Here is a 26,794-nt window from a genome sequence, read left to right as displayed (position 1 = left end):
CAAACATACAAAGAGCAAATGGTGCCCATCCTTCTTAAACTTTTTCAAAAGTTTGAAGAAGAGGGAACACTTCCAAAGACATTCTATGAAGTCACCATCACCCTAATTCCAAAACCAGACAAAGATACCGCCAAAAAAGAAAACTATCAGCCAATATCTTTGATGAATATAGACACAAAATTTTAGCCAACCAAATCCGACAACATATCAAAAAGATCATACACCACGACCAGGTAGGATTCATCCCAGGTTCACAAGGATGGTTCAACATATGCCAATTAATCAACATTATACACCACATTAACAAAAGAAAAGTCAAAAACCACATGATCATCTCAATAGATGTAGAACTTAACAAAGTCCAACATCCATTCATGATAAAAAAAAAAAATTTCAAATCACCTTAGTGCCCTGATCTCAGATGGTGCTCTGGAGGAATCCTACTTTGATTTCCTAAAACACTTGATCCTCAATCCTTACTAAGGTAGATGATGGTATGATGAACTTCCCTACTTTATATAAGATGGTTTGAACCACTAAAGGTAGAATTTTGGTAAATAGGCTTGTCAGCAAAAGATAAATTGGGGAGCAAGGAACCTTTTCATCATCCTCCACATCACAATCCAAAGATCTCAACATAAGAGTGTTTTACTTACAAGGACATGATATACCAAATTCCTTCATTTTATAATCAAAATATTAGATACCCTAACTTTATGGCTAGGCCTGTAGAAACCAATGGGTCAAATTATATGGTTGGTATTTTGAATAAAACTAGTGAAAATAATAAGTCACCTCAAATAACCACCTCAACTACTTCTGAAAGACATGTAATTGTAGTTATCATCAATCTTGCTAAAGATCTAGGCATAATATTAATTTTCCCAGCCTCTGATTAAACCTATTATATATAAACTAAAATTAAAAAAAACTGCAAATTAAATTTAGAACTTTGAGTCAGGAACTCTGAATTTCAAGGCCAGCTGCGCTACTGACTTTTTTTTTTTTAATAAAATTAGCCAAAATCTCTTCATCTGGGAGTAAGAAACCTTGGGGAGAAAATGCCTCCATTTTCCCGTCTAATAAACACATATAAGAAGTTCGTAGGAGTTCTCTTGTGGTACAGTGGATTAAGAATCCAGCATTGTCACTGCAATGGCTTGGGTTGCTACTGTGGGACAGGTTCAGTCCCTGGATTGGGTACTTCCACATGCTGCAAATGTGGCCAAAAAACAACAAAGAGGAAAAAGAAATTCATAGATCTCAGGGTCACTTTGAGGCGAAGCATTACAAAGTTAAGCACTTGTAAAGAGAGGGCCAGAATGCCTCCGTGATTAAACTACCTTTAAGGAAACTTGGAATACCATTTGTGAGCTACATCACTAATTTACTAAACAAAACTAGTAGTCCAGACCAATTAATTACAAAAAATAAAAATGATAAATATGTTCAAAGAAAAAAAATAAAAGCTGGAGTGCAGCATAATATATAGTTCTATATTTACTGATTGAACATCTGCATAACTTTTCCAATCTCCACTTTATTCTTGTGAACACAAGTAAACATTTGCATGACATCAGGAAAGCACAGGGTGAAGGTTGACATTATGCTAATTGACCCATAAAGGGATTCAAACTGAAAACCTTGGCTTTATTAGAATATTCTAATTAGAAAAGCATAGTGTTTGCTATCACTTAAGTATTGATTTTAACTGAATATACTTAACATGTAATAGATACGATAATTAAGTCTTCCTATACAAAGCACAGTTCCCTTCCATGTATTTCCCCTTTGTTAATTTTCATGCCTTCCCAAAATAGCCACTGAATTTCAATTAGACAAGACCGAATATCATCAACACTTATTTAGTCTGAAAACATATTCCTTGAACTGAAATAGATCCAAAAATATGAGTTCTTCTTCAGCCCAAATAAGAGCACATTTAAGTAATCCAACAATTTCTGTTTTCAAAGAACTCCAGAACATAATAACACCACCATCAGTTTGTATAACACTTCACAGTTTACAAATCACTTTCTTTTCTTTTATCTCATTATATATTCACAACAATCATCTAGGTCTCAGGCGTGATTACCCACATTTTACAGATGAAAATACTGAGATTTAGAGAGATCAAGGTGTTTTGCCTCAGTTACATCCTGGAAAGAGACATAAACTAGATAAGGATTTAAGTCTCCCATGCTTTTTCTCCCACAAACTGCTGCCTCCATTGGTAATTTATCTCACTTTGGTGACCATAAGGAAATTATCCCATGAACCTAACTGAAATCCCTTGTTTCCTTTTATTTTCTTCCATAATGAATATGAAAACATTGTTGAAAACTGTTTTCCAAAAATTTTTAGTGTCGTTATTGTTATTTAAACAGTTCTGGTATGATCACTAACTTCTTACTAGGGAAACTTTAGGGGAATCACTGGTCATCATCATGGCCAACTTGGCTGCCTGAATAAAAATCCTGACTATGAGAGAAGATGGTACTGCTTCTACACATCTTTACAGGAAAATTGATATTGCTTTATTGCAAATCTTTGGAGAAACATGAATTCAGTTCTAAAACTTAATTAAGCCAAACAGAATCCCACAGACGGCACAAAGCCGACTCAGTCTACAAAGTGAAATAAGAGTAAGCTTTCTGGATTTAACACTGTAGTAACAATTGAGTGCTAATATTTTGGGTGCTAAGTGTCAAACACTTGGACCAACACATTACATGTTGCAACTGATTTAATCCTCACAAAAATCTTGTAAGACAGGAAGAATTATTACCTTAAATTTATAAATGTGAAAACCGAACCCAGGAAAGCTAAAAAAAGAAAAAAAAAACAAAAAACAAAAACTTGTTCCCATGTGGCACAGGGGAAATGAATCCGACTAGGAAGCACAAGGTTGCGGGTTCAATCCCTGGCCTTGCTCAGGGGTTAAGGATCCAGCATTGCCGTGAGCTGTGGTGTGGGTCACAGATGCAGCTCAGATCCCCTGTTGCTGTGGCTGTGGTGTAGGTCAGCAGTGGTAGCTCCGATTAGACCCCTAGCCTGGGAACCTCCATATGCAGTGGATGCAGCCCTAAAAAGCCACACAAAAAAAAAAAAAATTAAAAAACTTGCCTGAAATCACATAGGTATTAAGTGTTTAAGTCCATTAAGTGGCTAATCTATATCCAACTGCCTCCAAAAGCCAAGCTTTTACTCTGTTCCTCTAAACACATGTTCTATATTTACCAAGGCAGAAAAGGTTACAGTTGAAAGGGGTAATTAAGTCTTGGCTATATTGTATGATTCTGATTGTGGATATACAGCATTTAATTTTCTGAACCTTTCCCTAATAAGGAGATTCCTAACATAATTTTTTCTGTGTTGGTGTAAGCTCAATGAAATAAAACTAAAGTATTGTATGAATATGTTATATGTTAATTCTATGCAAAAATCTGTTGATGAGGAAGTAGTTAAAAATTGTTAAACTGAACATAACATGATCATGTCTAATACCCAGGACTGCTGCCAGGCATACCTCACAGCCCAAAGATGCCAATTATATGTTGCAAACCTGATTAGTGCCATTTCAACTCATGAGTATAGAAATGGCATTCATGTCAGGAAATAATTTCTAACCTTTTAAGACATCTTTGCAGACTCTACTTGAGCATTTCCAAAGAACTCCTTATTGTTTCTAGTACCTGAGAGTTACAGTGAAATGTTTCCCAACAAGGGCCTGGAAATAAGGGAAATGATATTTCTGCTCACAGTTAAATTATAAAATTAACTCATAAAACAGGGAGTTGTTTTGTCAACCCTAAATGTACCAGCTTAAACAATGATTTGCAAACAGATGAGAACTACCTTCAAATACCAGACAAAGTATAGCTCCAGGCAAAGTGGGCCATGGAGCAATAGAAAACAGTTGAAGTTAGAGAGGACAACCATAGCAAAAGAAGGGAGGGGAACAGTTTATAAAACACTATATTGAATACTATCCAGAGGTATATTGGCCCTCTATCACATTGAGAAAAATTATTCCTAAGGTAAGGAAAATTCTTCAACCATCTTAATTAAATTAGGAGTTTTATGACTGAATGTGGAGGGCCTCATTGGCAAGGCCTTCCCTATAATCATACAGATCTTTAAATTGCACTAAAGAATTTGCCATGAAATACATTCTGTTTTGCTCTACATGATTAAAGCAAATTTTTGATTGAGTTGGCTGCTCACATAGCTTGACTAGGTGAGAAATGAGGTGACCATGCAGACTTTGAGTAATAACCCTCATTTACAGTCACTGCTCATTGTACAAATAAGTAAAGTGTCATTCAGACACCAACAAAAATGCCATGGACATTTTGTTCAGCCACTCAGTGGCTAAGAGTCTGATTATTTTAAACTCTGGCAAGGATAAGTCTTAGAACTTAAAAGTTTTAGATTCTGAAACAGGCAAAAACCATCAACATACTACTCAGAGAGGGTCCTGTTCACCCCTACTGCTTCAAGCTTTTTTTTGGAAGATAAAACTCAACAAGAGTCTAAATATAATCAGATCTAGTGTTAATTATAATCTGATAATAAAAATGAATGCAGGAGTTCCCGTCGTGGAGCAGTGGAAACAAATCCGACTAGGAACCATGAGGTTGTGGGTTTGATCCCTGGCCTCACTCAGTGGGTTAAGGATCTGGCATTGCCGTGAGCGGTGGTGTAGGTCGCAGATGTGGCTCGGATCTGGAGTTGCTGTGGCTGTGGCTGTGGCATAGGCCAGCGGCTACAGCTCCAATTTGACCCCTAGCATGGGAAACTCCATAGGCTGCAGCGGACATGGCAGCCCTAAAAAGACAAAAAGACAAAAAAAAAATAAAGAATGCAAAACCTGCTTACGAGGCAGACATTTGGCAGATAATGACCACCATGTCATCAGTGTTTATGGTATACTATATTTCTAGGCTAGAGGTAAAAAAATATATATATGCAGATTGAAGAATACTGATACTGCATGACATGAAAAGTCTTATTTTTTTTTTCATTTAATTCTATAGGAGCACATTTTTTAACCTAGACATCACTCTATTGTATAATACCTATTATGCTGCTTTCTCATTCTTTCTAATAAATTATTTAATTCCAGCACAATTATATACAATCTATGAAGAGAAATATATACCTTTACACCAATGTAACTATTTCTGTGATAATCACAACTTATAAATCAAACAAGTAATAAATATCATTGCTCTTCCTAGACTTTGCAACATTAAGTTACTCTGTTGGCAGTGAGGATGGCTTTTGTCACTCTGTTCATTGCTGTCTCACCCATGGGAGCCTGTAGCACACAAGCATGGCAGTGAACAGGCAAACTAGGTCAGCCTAGAGGCAGAGCCCTGATGAAGAAAGAGCCCTTTGTCATTTCTAACACAGGTCTATGTTGTATAAACTCATAGCATAGTCTGAGTTTATGGTGAGAAGAGGTAGGATTCAAGAAAACTAATAGGAAATTGCCATCAGCCACCTCTTGCAAGTCACAAAGGAAGAAAAATATGGGAAGTGAAATTGTTCATCTATGATGAACAATACTGTATATTTCTAAATTGAGGATGGAACAATTCATGGACATGTTGAAAGACACATTATGGTAGAAAGAGCTTAGGACCTGAAACAGAAAACCAGGCACTAAGATAGATGATTATGAAATTCTTGATTTTAGGCAAGTTACTCTTTCCCTCTGGGCTTTGGTTTCCTTATCCTTAAATTGGGCCTAATGATAATCCTTTCCCTGTGTACTTCATACATTTCTTGAGTGAAAAGAGTGAGGAAATGAGTATTAAAAACATTCCTTGTAAGCTCTAAGTAAATATCACTTATTACTTGTGGCTTTTCTATGTGGAAAATATAGGTCTGCATATCATTCCTTGGTAGTCCTTAAGAAGGGAAAATTAAGAAGAAAAAAATTAATGTTACAAATGTCTCATATTCTTAGATGTTGAAAAATAGTGTTGGTAAAAGCCCCTGTTTAAAAAACTTCTCTTCGAAGTGCTTACACTAAAAACTAAACTAATCAAAATAAACCATTTATTACACAAATGGCTATAATAAAGTGAATTGATATAGAGATCACTGTAGAAAAATATCAGCAAAAAACATTAAAACTTGCTAATATTAGAAATAAATTTTTATTTAGTATTGCTTAGCCATTTGTTTGTCTCATTATCTAGTATAAAATTAGTAACTGGGAAAGGGGCAAAAGGTAAAAGGATGTGACTAAGAAAGCTGCCCACAGAAGAGGGGAATGTTTCTGGTATAGTATTAATTTTTTTCAAATTCCTTCTAGAAACATCACCTGAGTTTTTAATATCTTGCTCTGGCATTCAGCTTTACAAATATCAGTCAAATGTTGACCCACACAAGGTATGTATACACTTTCACACCAAACAAGAGAGTCTTAATGATATGATGCTTAGAAACTAGATACAAATTAGATATCACTCACTATTTTCCAGTTCTAAAAAAGGTTTTAATTTCCTTGCATGCATAAGGGCTCTTAACTGGAATTTCCAAAGCAAATTCAGTGCAGGGGCATTGATAATTGGCATAACATACATTAATCCATAATTATTCATTTAAGTAACAAAATTTATGGAATCCCTATGCATTATAAAATATAAGGACAACATCAGCCCTATTTAGTACTATGGGCCTTATTTAATACGAACCAAAGTAGCAGTAAAAATAATAGAAATTAGATTATGATATAAAATTAATATAATACTACATAATCAAACATGCCATATATTATTTTACTTTTATCTACCATTATATCTACATTATTAATACAGACTAGGATTATTAAAAAATTTACTGTGCCTACAGAGACCTTCATATAGAGATATTCATATACGTGGGAAGTGCTCAGTCATACCCCCTTCTATATAGCCATAATTATAAGTCAGAGCCTTGTGAGGCCAGATATCAGATTTGATTTATGAGCACCAAGGGAGCTATCTCCATCCCATCCATGCCCCTAACGCTCCCCCTAAAACTTTTCACTCCTGCAAAGGTGCTTAAAATCAAGGAAAGTACTTTTCAATTAGTAATTTTATATAAAGTATTTAAAATGCACACAGTTTAATTTGTCTCAGCAGATTTTTGTGGCATGAGGTTTTGATACAGGAATCAAGAGAAGTAGAGATGGAGATCCACAGAGATAAAGATAGAGATAGATGTGGGGGTGGAGGAGAGGGAGATTGAGCACAGGGACTACTCAAAGTAAATGCTTCTACTTTACAATTTTTTTCCCAAACTTAACCCATAATGAATCAGAGTTTACACTAGCACAAAATGCCAAAGCAGAAACTGTGGCATGCTTGATTTTGAGGTGACTCTGCTTTTGTTTCTATTACCCTGGAAGAGTAAAATAATAAACTTCATTATTTTAGGTTTTTAAGAGGTTTCAAGGCAGGCACATCTTGATTTGACTTACAAATCACATAAAATGGCTGAATACCTTATCTAATGGCCAAGAATTATTGGTCAGATTTTATTTTTAGATTAATATTTGTAACTCATATTTTAGAGCTTCGCAATTTTTATTTACCTGTATTTGAAAGTAGCTTACTCATATGTGTTCTCTGAAAAATTATGTCTCTTGGGGTAACTTGTAGTAAAATGCTTTTCCCAACTACATATCCAATGGACTTGTTAATTTCATTAGCCTTACACTAATGCCATTGATTAAGATGATATAGTCCATTGCTATAATCAAAATAATTGGATAACTGTGATAACTATGTATTTGAGGTTGAGATAGTTCTCAGTAGTCGAGAATGCTAAGTTAATAGTGGAAAATTACACTTACAATTTAAAGTAGTATCTGACTTCCTCCATTCTCCCCACTCCTATCCTAAGAAATGAAGCTGAATAAGGAGAGAACTGCCCCAGTGCTTAAAGAACCATCAGGCAGCAGCCTCATAAATCACAATTCTCACAGTTAGTCCCTTGCAAGCTGTGGATGAATCTCACCCATTCTTCTACAGCAAGAAAGTCAGGTTTGTACTTTGCAAGTACACTTTTGGAGAAAGAATTTAATTTAGAACTAAAACAGGAATAGCTTTTCTTTGAAATGTGTTTATAATGGCAATGAGATAATGCAAAAGATAAAAAAGACAGGCTTTAGAGCTTGCAAACACTGCCATGTCCACAAAGTGTTTATTGATCTTTATATCAGGAGGAAACAATAAATCTCTCTTCTCCATCAACCACTCCAGAAACTCCCTCATATCTGTCTGAAGCTTCAAATGGAATTAACAATAGTATGTGGCTAAAATTTATTCTTTCCCTCAATCTTTGTTCCCTTACAACACAATCATCTCATCATTATCACTGCTTACAATAAATGCCTTTGGAGGCAGATTCTTTGTTAAGGAGGTAAAAAGACATTTTCATTACTGTGACAAATTTTAAATGACACAATGAAAGTAATTATACCCTATGCCAGATTTCTATTGAGTGACATTTTAAAATTCAGAATCATAGTCATTTCTGTTCTGTCCTATATAATCCATAATAGTAGATAGACATGATAGATGATAGATAGATAGATAGATGATATATAGATATGAAAAGTGATATTAAAATAAACTCAGGTTTGTACCAGTAAATATGATAAAATTACTATTTGTAAGAATCTCTCCATTCTTCCCAAAAAGAAGTTCCTTAAGTTAGAAACCAAATTTTGTATGACGATTTTCAAGAATCATCTTTCATGATGATTAGTTTTCAAATTAAACCAATTACACAAGGATTAAATGAACTTGGAAGAGAGACTCAGAGTAACCCTGCACTGAGTAAATTTGGTCAATGAGCATTTAAATGAGATATATTTTTCTTTTGTATAGATTTATATAAACTTACTAAATTAAGATGACAGGCTTCTCACTAGTATGGAGACAGATTCTCCCTAAATTGGCAGTTGGGATAATGTGAATTTTTATTCCAAAACTTCTTGCTTTCACTTGGGAAAACTTTATGCAAGAAAGAGATAAAATCTTTCTAAAATTTTATTTCTGAAATGGCTGCAAAAGAATCACAAGAAAAAAAATGACAAGGGGAGATGCAGGCAGTGGAGAGGATAAATTATAAGTATTTTCTATAGTGAGACATCTCAAATTCTTGGCACAGAAAAGGCCAACAACAAATATTTGTTTAATGTACTAATGTTAAATTCTTTAAAATATAATTGGATCATGTTTTTAAAAAGTATTTTTTCTTCATAATATATAATGTAAGTTGACTGGTGTAGTATGTTATAAGAATATTTAAGGAAAATTCATCACTTTTTGTTTTTCAACTCTGAGGATGACTAGAGGCATTATCTTGCTCCACAGATCTTCCATTTTGGCTCAGGATACAATAGTCATGCATGCACAGAGAATGTACAGTAAATATATGATAAAGGAATAAAAGACATTTACATTTGTATAATATGTTTTATCTATTTTGATTTTGTTACTATTATTTTTATTTTTCTAAAATGCACTTGTAGGGAGTTCCCACAATGAGTTAAGAATCTGACTGCAGCAGCTTGGGTCGCTGTGGAGGGGCAGGTTTGATCATTGGCCCAGCATAGTGGGTTAAAGGATCTGGTGTTGCCACAGCTGTAGTGTAGGTTGCAGCTGTGGCTCAGATCCAGTCCCTGACCAGGAACTTCCATAGGCCAAAAGTGTGACCTTTAAAAAAATTTTTTTTAATTTAATAAAAAATAAATAAATAAATGTATTTGTATCTATCCTACTTATTTCTTACAACTTTTTTGTGGTATGATTTGAATAAATATCTTTATAGTCATTCTAAATGTATTCATTTAACAAATACTAATTGATCAGCTACCATGTCCCAGGCACTAGCAGACTTGAGATTTGACAGTATATAAAAACAGACAAAAATTCTTACTTTATGAAATTAACTAAAATTCACCTAGAAAACAAAAGGGAGAGGGTCAAGAAGTTACATTTGATTGTATATGTTTTGCTCAGCCATATTTTTCCTTTTGCACAACCTTTCAACTGTGTAAAATATATTCGATATAACAACAAAGTAGAATCCTATTCACTCAGCTCCCAATATCTCTAGAGTTCCTTCCATTAGGGACTTTTCCATCAGTGTCAAAAAGAGCTCCAACACAAAACAAAGTCATATCAGACACAGAGACAGTAAGAATTGGGTTTTACATACATATAACATGTACCTCAAATTAACTTTAAAACTAAGAGAACAAGTTAGTACAAGCAAAAATCAAAAAACAGTTCTTTCCCCATGGTCTTCGATTTACAAAGTCCTAACTATAAAAGAATAAGAAAAAAATCTTAAGTTTTCAGATTGATAAAACAATCCAAAAGTTATCTACAATGGAATATACAAAAAAATGTATTCTTTATGATTTGAGTATAAAATTTCAATACTGACATTTAAAATCTCACTTGACATCCCATGGCCAGCGCAGCTACTACAGCTAAGATATGCCAAGAGAAATACAAATAGCATAGCGATTTAAGTTTGACAGCCATTAGATATACAAAATTACCGACCTATTACTGAGTTATAGTGATGAAATTAAGATAAGATTTAATAAATCAGATGTAAATAAAACCAAAATCTGATAGATGTCTCTGTACTACATTCCTACTATGCCATATTGTATTCCCCTTGGGTACAGAGAAATAAATATCTTCACTTCTGGCAAAAGAGCTAAAGAATGACTCTAGATCAACTCTATCCTTTCCCAAAGCCTATTTTTCTCATCCATCTCCAGTTTTTTTTACCTTCAAATGTGAGTTTCCACTTCTTTAACAAACTTTCATTTCACTTCACAGACCCTGGCAACTATCTCTCTTTACTGATGTCTTTTGTTTATTCATTGTATATTCTCTCTTTAAATCTTGTTAAATAGCTTTCATTCTCAGATGCAGAACTGACATCACTTTTTCTAAGGCCACCAGAAACCTCATTCATACTGGCTTTGAAAGTACCATCCTTAAATTCACATAATTTTTCACATATCCACTACAACCCTTGTTCCCAGTTGCTCTCCAGGCACTTCCCACTGCACAAACACACAAAAAGCATCTTATATTCTTCTGGTTCCCTCTTGTATATTGCTTCTTAATTCTCTACTGTTCTGATTTTTCCCTTTCAATCAGAGAGCTTATCAATTTTCAAGATATTCACTACCACCTCTATAAACTCTTACCCAAACTATAATCCCAGATCTTTAATTTATTGAGTCATCTGCTTACAATATAACAGGCAAAGTGCCGAGGCTCACCAAGCTCATGAAGATCTTACAGTCCAGACTCAACAACTTGCTAAATTCAAAAAATCCAAATCCAAGATTATCACTATACTATTTCCAAATACTACCTTCTCACTTCTGACTTTTGCACTTTTACTAATGCTGTCACAATTTTCAAACTCACTGCTGCAGGTTAGGTTCTCAAGAAGCAGACTCTAAGAAGACCAGCATGAAGAAAGCTTATTAGAAAATAACTGGAGATTTATACCCATGAAAAAGTATAGAAGGAAGCAAAACTGGAAAGAGGAAGAAGTTGGACTGTGATGCAGTCTCAATGGAGACCACAGCTGACCCTACACAGAGTTCTAGCTTTGGAGCTGGCTGAATTAGGGGAAGGGGGGCAAGTCATTCATCCTATAGTGATTAGTCACTGGAGTGGAGAACGACTTGGGTAAGTCATCTCTCTTTAGTCCAGACAATACTTAGAAAATACTGACATTTAATGGTGACTGTCAGCAGTACTCTCAGCATCTAGGGAACTAAGCCCATCTAGGCAATGCATCACCATTGCCACACTCACAGAGGTGTGAAATATATAAATATGGTGGAAAGAATAGAGTCTAGAGCCAGATGGGCCAAGATTCTAATCTCACCTCTATCAGTAAGTAATAGACTGTGGTCATAGGCAAGTTACTCAACTTCTTACTCTCTCATAAGATTATTTTAAAATGCATGATACATATTATGTAAATACTTAAATGCTAGATCCATACTAGTTGCCCAGCACGTGTTAATTCTCCTTCTTCTACCATGTAAATTTTTTAACTATGCTCTTTCTTTCCTAAGTGCTAAGACTTCTTCTTTCAAAATGACATTTATTCATTCAGTCAATAAAAATATACTGAGAACCTGCCTTTAGCCTGGACTACAAAGACCACTGCGAGCAACTCAGAAAAATTTAAGCATTTGCACAGTTAAGTCACAGTGAGGGAAGACAAATAATACATAAGTGAGCAAGTAAATAAAAAGATTATTTCTGATAGTGATGCTGTGATGGAAATGAACAATGATGTTAAAGAGAATGGTTGGTAGGGGAGAGCTACTGTCTGATGAGGTGACCCTGAGCTGAAATTTGAAAACCAAGAAAAGACCGATCACATGAAGAACTGGAGCAAGTGGGCTGTTCTGACACAGAGGATTAGAGCAAAAGTCCTGAGGCAAGATAGCAATTTCCCAGAATGTTTAAGGAGTGTACTAAAGAACCATGCGTGTAGGTTAGAGTTTATGAGGTGAGGCCAGAGAGGTATTTTCTCGATACCTTGAAGACCATTGTAAGGCATCACTCCTGCATTACTGTAATGAGTTTTTAATGAATAAAATGTGCACAGTATTTAGTACAGTGCCCTTACACTGAAAGGACTTGATAAATCAGCAGTTATTATTACTATCATAATCATTATCATCATTACAATTTCAACTGGCCTTTTTACACACAGTTCCTTCCTTTGTCCATATGCCCTCCGTATCATGCCAAATGGGGAAAGGTTGGGATAGGATGAGGGAGAAAGACAGAGGGAGGGGCAGAAATAGCTGTCACGCACATTATTTTTAAAATGGAGTTTTAGGAGTTCCCGTCGTGGCGCAGTGGTTAACGAATCCGACTAGGAACCATGAGGTTGTGGGTTCCATCCCTGGCCTTGCTCAGTGGGTTAAGGATCTGGCGTTGCTGGGAGCTGTGGTGTAGGTTGCAGACGCGGCTCAGATCCTGTGTTGCTGTGGCTCTGGCATAGGCTGGGGGCTACAGCTCTGATTGGACCCTAGCCTGGGAACCTCCATATACCGCAGGAGCGGCCCTAGAAAAAGCAAAAAGACAAAAATAAAATAAAATGGAGTTTTATATTTTTTAAATCCAATGGACCATATCAAATTTCTGTCTTAATGTCCCACCTCTTACGTTTGTTTAATGCTGAGTGCATACTGAATGACTCAGTAAGTACACATTTGCTAAATAAATGCTTCTGAGTGAATGAATGTGAGAGAATAAACAAGTGACCAGTAAGATCACATTTATTTTTAAGATTTGTTGGGGGGGAATTTCTGGTAGATTTAATAACGCTGAAATGTTTTACACCCAAGATAGTTAAAAATATAACCCATAAAATTCATGAAAATGTGGAGTTCCCACTGTGGCTCAGCGGTAACGAATCCAACTAGTATCCATGAGGATGCGGGTTCAATCCCTGGCCTCGCTTAGTGGGTTAAGGATCTGGTGTTGCCGTGAGCTGTAGTGTAGGCTGAAGATGCATCTCAAATGTGGTGTTGCTGTGGCTGTGGCACAGGCCAGCAGCTGCAGCTCTGATTCAACACCTAGCCTAGGAACTTCCATATGCCATGGGTGCAGCCAAAAAAAAGCAGAAAATGCTAAGCAAGAACTGTATGTAAAGAAGGAAATTTCTACAAGTTTTGGAAAAGATGTGACTAGAGGTAGTTGAAGTCATCAGGAAATGTGTTAATATGCAGATTGGTAAGATAACCGACAAGCAGTTAAATAAAGGTGCCAAAATTAATTGATCATTTACTATATTCCAATTATGTGCTAGTCATTATAATCCTATAATATTCACATATTACTATGTATTTATCTTTGAGTAGTAGATTAGTATTATGATATGTAATTTCAGAGATGGAAAACAGAGACAGAAAAGTTATTTCCCCAAAGTGAAATTAAAACAAAAATCAGAATGCATCATTGAGTTGTAGCCTCTGCTCAGTGGCAGCCCCCTCCCCACCCACCCTGCACACACACATACACTAACAGGCATTTTCCAAGAAAAATAAGACAGGCATGTTAATCAAATTATACACCGAACTCTAAAAGTTAAAAAAAACCTCTGGCTGGGTGCTCAAAAAATACCAAACCTAATAATATGTTCCAAGTCATACTAATCCTCTCAGTTTAAACTAAAAATTCATTATCATCACCCTCGTTGGGCCCTCAAAAAATACCCAACAATACATTTTCCTGTTCCTGGTCAGTTTTCTCTCCCATTCCTTAAATCAATAATTCCTAACTTTACTACTTTTCCCAAAGACTCTATCCCCTCAAGTACCATTACTGTGTCTATAATAATAACTCTAGGACAGATATGTGGGTGTGCTGGTTTACAGAGATTTTTAATACAATGTTGGATTACACAAGATTTCTTATATACTAAAATAACAATGAATAGAAGAGCATGGTAAAGAAAATGTCTCTGAATCTTATAGAGATACACATCTCTTTAAGAGATAGTATACTAACACTTATAAGTGGCAGCACATATGCCCCGCCAAATAGTTATTGTGTCTATGGGCATTTTCAGATAATCATACTAACCAAGGTTAAAGACAACTGGCAAAAAATCAAGTGATTATTGTGAAACACCAATAAAATACCCAATAGGAAGGGTTTTCAAAATCTTAAAAGCATTCTAAAAAAAAAAAAATGTTTTAGCCAAATTTACTTACCTAAGTCTGAAAAAAAAGTACAAACAAAAGTTAAAATAATCAAATAAAATATGACAGCACAAAATCACTGTAGCTCATAGAGCATTATCAGATATACTACAAATGACACAAGGATTTATGCAATCATTTACTCATTATCCTAACAAACACTGAGTGCCTTTATAAATCAGACTTTCTGCTAGGCGTAGACATGCATAGATCTCTATCTTAAGGAGGCAAAATAAATCAAAATCACACGTCAACACAGTAAGTCTTAATTATGCAGATCTGAGCAATAACTTCGTATTCTATATGGAAAACATGCAGTGACAGAAAACAGGATGGGTATATCTGTGTGTGTGTCTGCACAAAACTGATCAGAAAAACCATTCTCTCCCAATATTAAATTGGAGGTCCATGCATGAAGAAGCATAAAGCAGTAAGAAAGAGAAGCCATTTTTTAGAATATTTTAATTTCCTCCACTGGGCACAGCAGACTTACTCATCATAAACGTAGTACAGTGAATGGAAATACAGTGAATGGAAAAGGAATCAAGTGGATTCCAAGGATTTTCTTTGTTTGTTTTTTGTTTTTGTTTTTTTTTTTTTTCTTTTTGCTATTTCTTGGGCTGCTCCTGCAGCATATGGAGGTTCCCAGGCTAGGGGTTGAATCGGAGCTGCAGCCACCAGCCTACGCCAGAGCCACAGCAATGCGGGATCCGAGCCGCATCTGCAACCTATACCACAGCTCACGGCAACGCCGGATCCTTAACCCACTGAGCAAGGGTAGGGACCGAACCCGCAACCTCATGGTTCCTAGTCGGATTCGTTAACCACTGCGCCATGACGGGAACTCCGGATTCCAAGGATTTTCAACTAAAGTAACATCAGAACCTCCACACAAATAGCCTCTTGTCATGATAGGTTGAATCAAGAGTTCTCACAAGCACAAATTTCTTCAAATGTTGTGTCATCACTTATTTGGAGAGTTCAACTAGACCCTTACCAACTTAGCCACAGAAAGACTAACAACCTAGGTTAAGGTTGTAGAGTTTAGCAACCATTATTATCTTTGTCATATACTGGTAGGGTTTGAGGAGTGGTTCTAAAATCTGATATCTGAACCTCCTATTGCTTTCTTTCTAGGCAAAAAAATAAAAAATAAAAAATAAAAAATTCTGACATCTAGATACATATATTTTCTCTCTTCACCTTTTTAAAAAAATTTCATTGGCATGTGAACAAGTTATTGCTTCAAAATGAACCAGTTAGTTGATGGAGCATTTGAGAAATGTCATATCAATCTTGCTCTAAAAGAACAGACACACTGATAATACTGTCAGAATGACCCTAACAACAACACTTCTTCTCTGTCATTCCCAACATTTCTGAATAGCTGTTTCTTTATTTTGAGTTAAGAGGCCACAGGATTCACAGTAATGACATGTGACCTACTGAACATAAATGTAGGGGAGCAAGTTCAGGAAAAATGGGAAAAAAAATCCACAAATAATTAAAACTACAAATGGCGAAACCTCAAATATCTTCTAACATAGAACCAACAAAATTATTTTGAATGCAAAGGATATAACAGGATGTGGATCCAAGTCACCACCTCTATTTTATCCCTAGTAGGGCAATAACTGCCTGGGATATAATCATCCCAAAGGAGCCACTTCCAGGATCATTCTTCGTAAAAAATCAGTCTGCAGAACTCACTAAGCCTAGGTCAATGATCCTGAACGTGTGGAATTCAATCACTTTTAGGCACAACTTTGGTGGGCCTAGCAAATCAACCTGGAGTTTTGTTTAAAATATAGAGTCCAGGCCTCTCGCTAGAGCTATCAAACCATACCCTCTGAGGAAGAAGCCCAGGAACCTGCATTTTAACAATTTTCTCTGGATATTTCTAATGCTCACTGCAGTTTGATACCACTAGCTCAAATGAGGAACTGTTTAATAAGCCTCAAATAAAGCCTGTACAGGAAGTGATTTCTCACTGTTCTATTTATAAGAATGTTCACTCTTTCTCAGTTCCCACAACAGCCGCAACATATCTCCAGCCTTCAAAGATATTTCCAGCTCCTTACTTCCTAAATCACCCTAAGCTGGAATTTTTGATTTTATGAGGTTCTCTGAGCTTACAGCACACAATTCTAGATCTTTAGATTCTGTCCTAAAATGATATTTGAGGAGTAAGATTATGTCATTCCATCTCCTAGCAGTGCATTTTTGGCAACTAGTAGCCCACTTGCTGACAAATACTTTTCTCTCACTTGAGAGAGAACTGTACAGAAAATATAAGCATACTTATACTGGAGACTGGAAGCCAGTCATTACATTCACCTAACTTAAAATACAAACGGGCCATTCAAGGAGTTCCAGGAGGAGAATACTTTTCCATCTGCTCTCTTTTAACACAACTTCATTCTGAAGTTTTGGTTTCAATAGCGAGTGCAAGTAAAATTCAAACAGGTTTGCATACTTAAAAGCAACTCTCACAGGCTGGTACAAAATCTAAACATTTTGTTAGAACCAAATACAACACAGAAAACATCAAATACAAGAGAAATAATGTAATTGGATAACTAAACAAGAACATCCACTCACTTATTCTGAGCATTTATTGAATATCCACTAAGTATCATGTGCTAAAAACAAACTAAAGCAAGAGTATCAAGATTAGAGTCAGAATTTAAACAGAGGAACTCTGAATTTTGACCTTATCACAGGTTCGTGCATCAAAGAAGGGCCTGCAAAGACTATCTAGTCAGCTCTTATAAATATTCTCCCTCTTATGCCTTTAATTTTTTTTCTCCCTAGAAGCATGTGAAATTCACAGTTAACAATGTATATATCTAGAGATAAGCCACTTATTTTACTATCATATTCAAGGAAATATGTAGGGTTTTTAAATCTTACCTTCACCTCCCTAAGAATTTGGCAACAAGACGAAACAAAGATGAATGGAAACAGCAATGATAATATAGAGTGGAAAAACACATAACAGCACTCAGGTACTCTTCCCACACATCTCAGAGTACTTCAAGTTAGATAAATTATTACTTAAAAGGAATATACAATCACATACCTCTAGCTACAAACTGATAACCACTGATGTCATTTCCCAAAGTCAAAATTTATATTTAAAATGAAGACCTAACAATTGACCTAGTAGCTAAACAAGAATAGAGTTCTGTCTACAAAACGTAAAAGCCATTCTTGTTGTATCTCACAGCCTAAACCTCTGAACACAGTACAAATTAGTTTGAATGCAATGAATGGGAAACACTTGAAATTCTCAGGCAAGTATACTAAGTTTTTCTTTCACCTATCTAATCTTTTTTTCTCCTAATTTAAAAGTAATTTGTTGTGAAATACCTACATTCTACCAAATATATATGTTCCAGTATTTTTATAGAATTTATAGTAGTCTTTTTCACACTGCAACATAAATTCAGCAGTTGATAGAAATGTCTGAATCTGCAATAATTAAATATGCTTGTATACACACATGAGTCATAGTCAGGGAGCCAAAAAGGAACTCGAGTTTTAATTATTTTAATGGATTGGCTAGGCAATGCCAACAAAATTAACTCCTTCTTATCAATTTTTTTTAGGTGCATGACATCAGTTAACCTATGAACTCTTTCAATAAGGCCACAAGCAAGAAAATTATTGTGGTAAAAAGGAAAATTTTTCATCATTTGGAGGCATTCAAATTTGACTGATATTAATGGATTTCAGCTTGAAACAATCATTTACTGAGCTCAAGGAATTATACAAGGAGTATTGCTCCTCTTCCACAACATATCTACAAGGTAGCCATTATTCCTACTTCACAAAATAGTTAACTAAGGCTCTAGGAAGGTAAGAGTTGGCTTTCCCTTTACACTTAGGGGCTCAGCAGGGAGTGATTCAAACCCATGTCTGTCAAAATTCAAATCCTAATGCTTTCAATTCTGCCATGTTAAAGCATTAAATTACTAAAATATATTTTAATTTTTAATTTTAATATGGCTAATCTGAGGAACAGATTAGCCATATTGAGCCCCAAATTTTTAAAACCTCAATTAAAACAGATTAATTTATCAAATACCTTATACCTCACAAATATATTTTATACATTTTTTCATTATTTACCTGTTAGTTACATTTACACTTTCTAATGTTTTTTCCTAAGAGTTAACACATGTTAAAGAGTTCATTTTATTTAATATTAAGAGAGGCTAAATATGTACTTCTACATCCTTTCACTTTTTCATAAGCATGTATCAATATAATTTCCTTTCTAAAAACAATGAAACAATTTTGGGGTTTTTTATTTTGCTACTTGAATTCAAGCTTCTCCTCCTTTTTCATTCCTCACTGTTCTCTCTTTCTTGGACTGTTCCCTAATTCAGTACCTTTCCTCTTCTTATTTGCCATGCTTCCAGTTCTGTTACTTTTCTTCCTGCCCTTCTGCTGTCTATAGCTTCTAAGGTCTTCAAAACCACCTGTTATGCTGTAACAGCCAGTAGTTTTCTGACAAGAAATCTAGGAAAGCCTTGCCCTTGAGTTCTCTCCTAGAATATCTTTCTTTACTGAACAGGCTGACACTAACAACCCCAGAACCAATGTCAAAGTGACAGGGGTCTAAGCAACTCTCATTTATAAAAATAAAATGGGAATAAATGAGGTTTTTAAAATCACCCTTGAGAAAAATCCCCAGCTGTTTCTCCATATGTGTTCCCAAATAAATTATTTCAAAATAAATAATGTATTAAGTGATTTACACATCTTCAGCCAGGTCTTTATGATTATTTTTATTTTTATGGCTCCACCCCAGATATGCAGAGTAACCAAAACTAGCCAAAGTGCATGAATGATAAACAAAACTTCCCCTATACATCTCCACCACAATTGGAGTTCTTGTATTTTCCTTCAATACATTTTCCATAAAAATAAAGGCTATAATTAAATAAGTTTCATGAGGTTGAAGAATGGGAAAGTTTTATTTGGCATTCATATTACCAATGCTTTGCACAATACTTGCCACAACACAGATCCTCAAATAATTTTAACAAAAATGGTGGAATAAACAGTACTTTCAATACCGCTTAAGAAAGAAATCTACTGTCCTCAGTTTTAAAACTTATAATATGTCCTTGCCTTTATTTCACATGCCATTGTGAATTGAAAACTTGACAAAACGGTATGTCTTCATAGAATGTCAGAACTGGGAGGGACCCTCGCCTTACAGATGAGAAGGAGCCTAGCAGTTAAAGTAACATGCACAGAGATATACAAGTATTTAGCTGTCCAAGGCACAATGAATCAGAACCAGGTCTCCTGAATTCCAGAATTTTTTTCAATTTCTTCAATTCAACTTATTTTTATTACTAAAAATTTATAAAATATTATAGTCTTTATAGCCAACATCAATGCACCTAAAAGTAACTATTAAAACAACAAAAACCTGGGTTTGACTATTCCATTGATCAAATAATTAGCTGAATTACTTGGTAATATCCTAGCATTTATTAAGTTCATTTCCATCTTCCTATTTGCAAATTATTCCGAATAAAGAACAAATAAATCTCCAGTGTTTAAGACAACATTCCACAATGAAACCACTAAGGAGACAGGAGCTTCCACATAGCAAGTAGTTTCTCCTGGAATATACTGTGATGGAATGCAAGAAGGTTCAAAACAGTCAGAACAACTAGAAATTCCCATCTATAAATGCTCTGGTAAAGGCTATTCTCGGAGATTTTTTATTTTTTAAGTCGTTTAGCTCTAATGACAGGACATTAGACAGGACATAAATGTTTTCAAAGAAGTTTAGAATGCTGACAATGTAGGAGAGCAAATCTACTGGAACTTTCTGAAGCAGTGTTCTAGACTACCAAACAAAGGAAAACAGGGGAGGAGAACACAGATATAAGTCACTGCTTTGAATATACTGTTTCTTTGTTTTACCAAGTCCATTGGTGATATGGTTAGCCAAGGAGAATTTGTTCATTAAATTGGAATTGTTTACACTATACTTATTTTTATGTTCTCAGTATTCCAGGTGAAAGACCTTTTTCAAAACAGAAAATAATTACAGCATGGAAAGTACATGTAGCTGATGTATACTTTTATCATCACAATTATTTTCAAATTTCTCATCCTGAACACTATTGTCTAGTTAAATGCTTTTTATCCATCAAAGAACCAGAGTCATTAATAAAAGTTAAAAATCAGAACTTATTTCCTTCCTCTTATTTTGGCAGTAAATACTTGAGTTCAGTTCATTTTATCTACCTTTCACATAAGTTGCTGAGAATAGACATGTTAAACTGGCATTACCAGAGGCACTGCCATAACTTTTTAGAAATTTGTAAATTATGATTTTTAGGCAAAAAGAAAATTAAGAATTATAGAAACAATTCCCCCAAATCTAATAATTATCTTTAGTAAAATCATCATATTGGATATGAATCTGTTATACTTAAGAATTAGTATATTGTACAAATGTTGCTTTAGGTACTGACACAAAACCACAGATGCACAAGGATTACTGGACTCCTTTCATAAAGGATTATGTTCAACAATTTGCAACTTCAAATAGTTCCTAAGATTATGCTTCCTGGGAAATAGCTGCATTAAGAATAGCAAACAGTAGCCAGCCCATTTTGAGTTTTGTTTCCTAGGTTATCGATAGAAGAAATGGCAAAAGGTAAATTGAAGGGAAAATGCACAAAAAAAGGAAGATGACCAAAGAGCAGTTTCACTGCTAAAAGAAAAGATCACACTCCATTTACGCAATGGCCACAAGACTGCCTAGAACCAGTTCCCTGTCCCTATGGATCTCATTCTTTCTCAGGTCGTTCCTACCATCAATCGCAAGAGTACTTTCAAAGGGGAGACTCAAAAAGGCAAACAAGCTCAATGTGCAGATTCATTTTAGAAACTTTAAAGAAGTGAATGTCTCAGAGATGGGTAGAAAAGTGCTGTCAGGAGTTGAAGTTCTTGTAGCCAATCAAGATGAGAACAAATGGTAGACAGTGGTTTGATACTGAATTCCCTTAGGATCCGGTCACAATGGAGTGGATTCCTTCAAAACACACCTCATACAGTCAGAGAAAGGTCTGACATTCGTGCTAAGAGTAGAGATCAAGGGTAGCCGAAATGCTGGAGCTGGAATAAGGCAGAAGTGCTATGGAAAGATGGCTAGAACCTGGGGGAGTCTGGAGTACACCTGGAACTGCTCATAAAGGTATCCCCAAATGAGCACACGTGGAGAGAGGGCTAGGAAGGCATTTATTCATTCAACAGATATTTATGAAAGGCCTAATATAAGAAAACCATAAAAAAGAAAAAAAGAGGTTGAAAGCACTAAAGAATCCAGAGGGAAGAGAGTGAAGGATGAGGTAGAGGTGCAAGAAATACCAGAGAGGTTTAGGAAACCAGACACCAGGTTTACCCAGAGAAGAAGTTTGAGCCAATAAATGCCCAGTGACCAAAAAAAAAAAAAAAAAAAAAAAAAAGAAGAAGAAAAAAAAAGGATATGAGGTGGTAAGAAAACAGGACATTAAAGGTTTCTTCATCAGAAGGCAACTAATAAAAAAAAGAAAAAAAATCTGACAACCAGTTCCCGAAGATTTAAGAAAAGGAATGCAACATAGAATGTAGTTAGCCTGCAGAATTCAAAGATGTCAGAGAAGGTCACGTTAAGACCAAGAGAGTGTGGGAAAAAAGAGAGGAAGAGTTTCCTGGAAAGGAGTAGGGGTTCCTTTGGGATACTGGAGAACAGAGATGAAAGACATGGAAATGGGAACTGCGGGACACAGTGCCTGGGAAAGTTTGGGGAAAAGAAAACAGGTGGGTGTAAAGAAGCACTAGGGCCATCAGGGTGACCGCGAGGAAGGAGGGTACAAGGCTGGAAGTGGGCAGACAGACCCCCGAATCAGGAGACCCCGAAAGAGTGAAGCTTTACTCCTTTCCCGTGCTCCACCGCCCCTTCCATCAGATCCCAAGGTCCAGTTTCCCCAGGGGTCCTTGGGGACCCTAGGCCTGGCGGTGAGAGCCCGGGCCGCCCTCCAGCGGTGGGGCTCTGCGCACACTGCCGGGCTTGCCTGGCGCCAACTTTCCCTACCCCAGTCCTCTCTTCCGAAGGGCGGCCCTCCTTCCACTCCCTGCTCACCGAGGGCGCCGTCAGGCGGCTGATGCTCTCACCCAGCGAGTCCAGGTTGACCCGCCTCCGGCGCTGCGTTCTCCTAGCCCCTGCCGTGGAGCTGGCGGCGGTGGCAGCGGCAGCGGCAGCGGCAATGGTGGAGGATGCCGGGGCCGGGGCGGCGGCAGCCGCCGCGCTGGGCTCCAGAGGCCCTGGCGGGCTGCGGCTGCCGTTCCAGCAGAGCCTAGACAAGGGGCACTCCCCCTCCTCTTCCGGGCTGGTCTCCAGGTAGTCAGAGCCCAGGGAGCTGAAGGACTCGGACGAAATCTTCCTTCGAGACATGCTGCTGGTGGCGCTGCGCCGGCCGAAAAGGAGGCGGCGGGGACGCGGGAGGCGGCGGCCGCGGGACCCGCGAGGGGCGGCGTTAGGAGTGTCGGGGCCGCGAGGCGTTGTGGTCGTGCTCCGCCGGGCGGGAGTTCCCAGAGCCGTGGAGCATCCAGAGCCGACTGTTCATGGCGGGAACTTGGGGCGCCGCGGCACCTTGGGGTCTGGGTTCGGCCGCGGTCACCGCCGCTGCTGCTGCTGCTGCTCCCGCGCCGCCGCCTCACCGCCGGCCTGGGCGCATCGCTGTGGACTCTCTCCCGCCCGCGGGAAGCCTCCGAGTATGTGACCGCGGGCGGCGGGGCGCGGAGGCTGCGGCCCGCGCGGTCGCGGAGGCAAAGGCTTCTGCCGCCTGCGCGCCTATCTCGCCCCCTTTCTTACGCTGCTCCCGCCCCTCTCCTCCCGCCTCTCTCCCCTTGCCGCCCGCCTCCTTCCTACTCCCTTTAACCCCCCCTTCCCCCCAGGCTCTCTCGCTCACGCTCTCGCTCGCTCTCTCCCCACCTCCCTTTCCGTCTCCCTCTCCGTCTCTCTCTCTCCGTCCCTCTCGCTCTCTCGCTCTCTCTCTCTCTCTCTCTCTCTCTCTCTCTCTCTCTCTCTCTCTGCCGGCATCACGTGTCGCCATCATACTCATTGGGAGTCTCCGCCTTGCCTGTCGCCACGTTTCAGGAGCAACAAGGACACCTCGTCGTCGTCCTCTGAGCGCCATCCCCACTCCTACCGTCCCCTCCTCCTCCGAGGGGGTTTGGATCTGACCAAAGGGCCCCAACTCCAAATGCCCTATCCATGGTCTGCGGGAGCAGCTGCTGGGGAACAGTAGGGCACCGGTGGGCACTGGAAGGGAGCAGAGAGGGGGGAGGGAGGCGGAAAGGAAGATCTTCCTCTGAAGCCACATCGGGAAAGTCTGAAAGCATGAAGTGGGGGGGTGTGGTCCGTAATTGTCCTTTCCCTCCGAGTTTATTTAGGAAGTTCTGAGGAGAAGGAGGAAGGCCAAGCGGCCCAGCCTGTCCATTCCAGAGAACTCGCTTACAAAGGAAGGGAAGGGGCAACATGTTGGCACCCTTCCTGCTGTAGCAGCTGGTGAGGACTAGTGTTCTCCGCCTCGGTCGAGGCTGCGTGGGCTCGCAGCAAGCCCAGAGCCGGGAGGCAATGAATAAGGACAGCGTCTGCTCGGGCGAGAGCCCTGTTGCTGAGCATCAGCAAGGCTGGGCGCGTGGGCTCCTGGCTCCTGCCGGCTCTGCACTGATGCTGGACAGCTCCGCTTGCCACCTGCAGCAGCCTTTGCAGACTTGCAGACCTGGGGACAGTTCCTCTGCAGACTCAACTACCTAGGACCCAGGAGTGATCTCAGGCCTTTCATTCTCCCAGATATTTGAGCCAAATATGGTATCTGTTTGCACTTGGCTACAAATGTGCTTGGAAAGCTAAGGGCGTGGTGGGGGTCTGGGGCGCGTGGGGAAAAGGCTTTTCAAAGCCCAAGAACAGCCTCGCAAGTTTTCGATAGAGCTGCTTCATTCCAAAGCTTGCCTCTTGGCAAAGCAACAGCCGCTGTTAGTGCCCGTCCCCATTGCACTTGCTTTAGCCCCATGAAAGTGTTGTTCTGACATTGAGAAGGGGCAAATATGAGTGTCCCAAAAGTAGGGTCCCTGGCTATACTTCGCCCTGCAGCAAAGCTGACTAGCATACTCCTCACGTTTCCCTTCCCCCAGAAAGGAAATTTCAGGAGCTCTGGTCTTGGCTTCTCAGAGATACTGAAGCAAAAGCAGTTTTTCTTTTAAAGGTCTTTCCAAGACAGTCAGATAGGTTTCTGAGTTCTGTTTATTTTAAAACAAAGAAAACAAAAAAACCTTTGCTATACCACAACCCTAAATCTTCCCCACTGGTTATGAGGACCCAAATAAATATAAATGCTTTTGAGGATTCCTTTTACATTTTGGGAAAATCCACTCAAATTGAATTCAGAGATATTCCTTAATCTCAGATTTTACATAGGTATTAAAGATATAAAAAATGTATACTATCACTCACATACCCCCTTCAAATATACGTATATATTCTTTCTCAGCCAGCTGAGTAAATTGATAACTGCATGGTTTCTCCTCTTTGCAAAGGAAATTCAGTCCTCTTTTAAAAAATAATAATAGTTATTATTATTATTATTTTGATCGCATTGGTATATCTACTGTTGATTTCCCTATTTCTTCACTTATTCCTATATGCCTTTGTTTCCAGTGGAAATTAGCCACAAATTATATTTTTTTCATAAAAAATAGTTGTCATGTTCTTAGCAGCACTAATCACAATAGCCAAGACAGGAAAACAACCTAAATGTTCATTGACAGATGAATGGATTAAGAAGATGTGGTACACATATACAATGGAATACTATTTGGCCATAAAAAAGAACAAAATAATGCTATTTGCAGCAATATGGATGCAACTAGATATTCTCATACTAAGTGAAGTAAACTGGAAAGAGAAAAACAAATACCATATTATATCACTTATATGTGGAATCTAAAATATGGCACAAATGATCTATTTACAAAACAGAAACAGATTCAGGGACATAGAGAATAGACTTGTGGTTGCCAAGGGGGAAAGGGGAGGTAGAGGGATGGACGGGGAGTTTAGGGTCAGTAGGTGAATAAATAACAAGGTCCTATTGTATAGCACAGGGAAATATATCCAAACTCCAAACTCCTGGGATAGGTCAAGACTGAAAAGAATATAAAAAAGAATATGTGTGTGTGTGTGTGTGTGTGTGTGTGTGTGTGTGTGTGTGTGTGTGTGTGTGTGCATGTATAACAAAATCATTTTGTTGTACAGCAGAAATTGTCAACATTGTAAATCAACTCTAATTTTTTAAAAATTAAAAAAAAAGTCATCAATTCTGCTAAAAAGTTTCATTGGCCTTTTTTTTCATGAAATACAATGGATTGGGGGGTTACATTATTCCAACATTGGGGAAACTGTTAAATATTCCTGCTGTGCAGTATCTATAGTAAGGTGGAGCATAATAAGGTGGAGTTTTTAGTTCTCTTCTTTAGTAATAATGATGTAACTTTCAAGTTCTTCAGAATCATACTATTTTAGAGCTTCTATTTGATACTAAATAGCATATGCTCTTCACATTCTTTTAATAACCACTGCTGCACACACATGCACAAAAGTTCTTTTATGGTAATGAAAAATAACCTTTATGTTGAACTTAAAACCAAAACTTTTGCTAATCATTCCAACTCTTGTCTCAAAGTAAAGTGACTGAGTGAAAAGCAATGAGTATCATTTGTTTCTAAAATTTACAAGATTCCCAAGAGTCTTCCTGTTTACACGAAGCTTATTGCCAGAAAGAATTCTGAACCTATGGAATGTTTTTATTGTGTGTGAACCACTTGAATCAGATTTTTTATAGGATCTAGCCAAATGAAGTGGTCTTAAAATTTTCTGTATGAGTCGATCATGACTTTCCCACTGATTTTTAAACTGTAAACAAATGAAGTCCC

At 37.7% G+C, this 26,794-nt stretch overlaps 1 protein-coding gene across 1 annotated transcript in view; it reads right to left on the bottom strand.

The window, feature by feature from the left end:
* The window catches only part of GUCY1A2 (guanylate cyclase 1 soluble subunit alpha 2), a 409,223-nt gene extending 385,551 nt beyond the window's left edge, over positions 1-23,672 (bottom strand). The window contains exon 1 of the mRNA XM_003130093.6: positions 22,941-23,672. Coding sequence (XP_003130141.3) covers positions 22,941-23,252 — 312 coding nt within the window. The 5' untranslated portion in view covers positions 23,253-23,672. The remainder of the gene's footprint in view (positions 1-22,940) is intronic.

The sequence above is a fragment of the Sus scrofa genome, chromosome 9, assembly GCF_000003025.6.
Source record: "Sus scrofa isolate TJ Tabasco breed Duroc chromosome 9, Sscrofa11.1, whole genome shotgun sequence".
Taxonomy (NCBI): Eukaryota; Metazoa; Chordata; class Mammalia; order Artiodactyla; family Suidae; genus Sus; species Sus scrofa.
The sequence above is the reverse complement of the archived record's forward strand: the minus strand, read 5'-3'. Positions and strand labels throughout refer to the sequence as shown.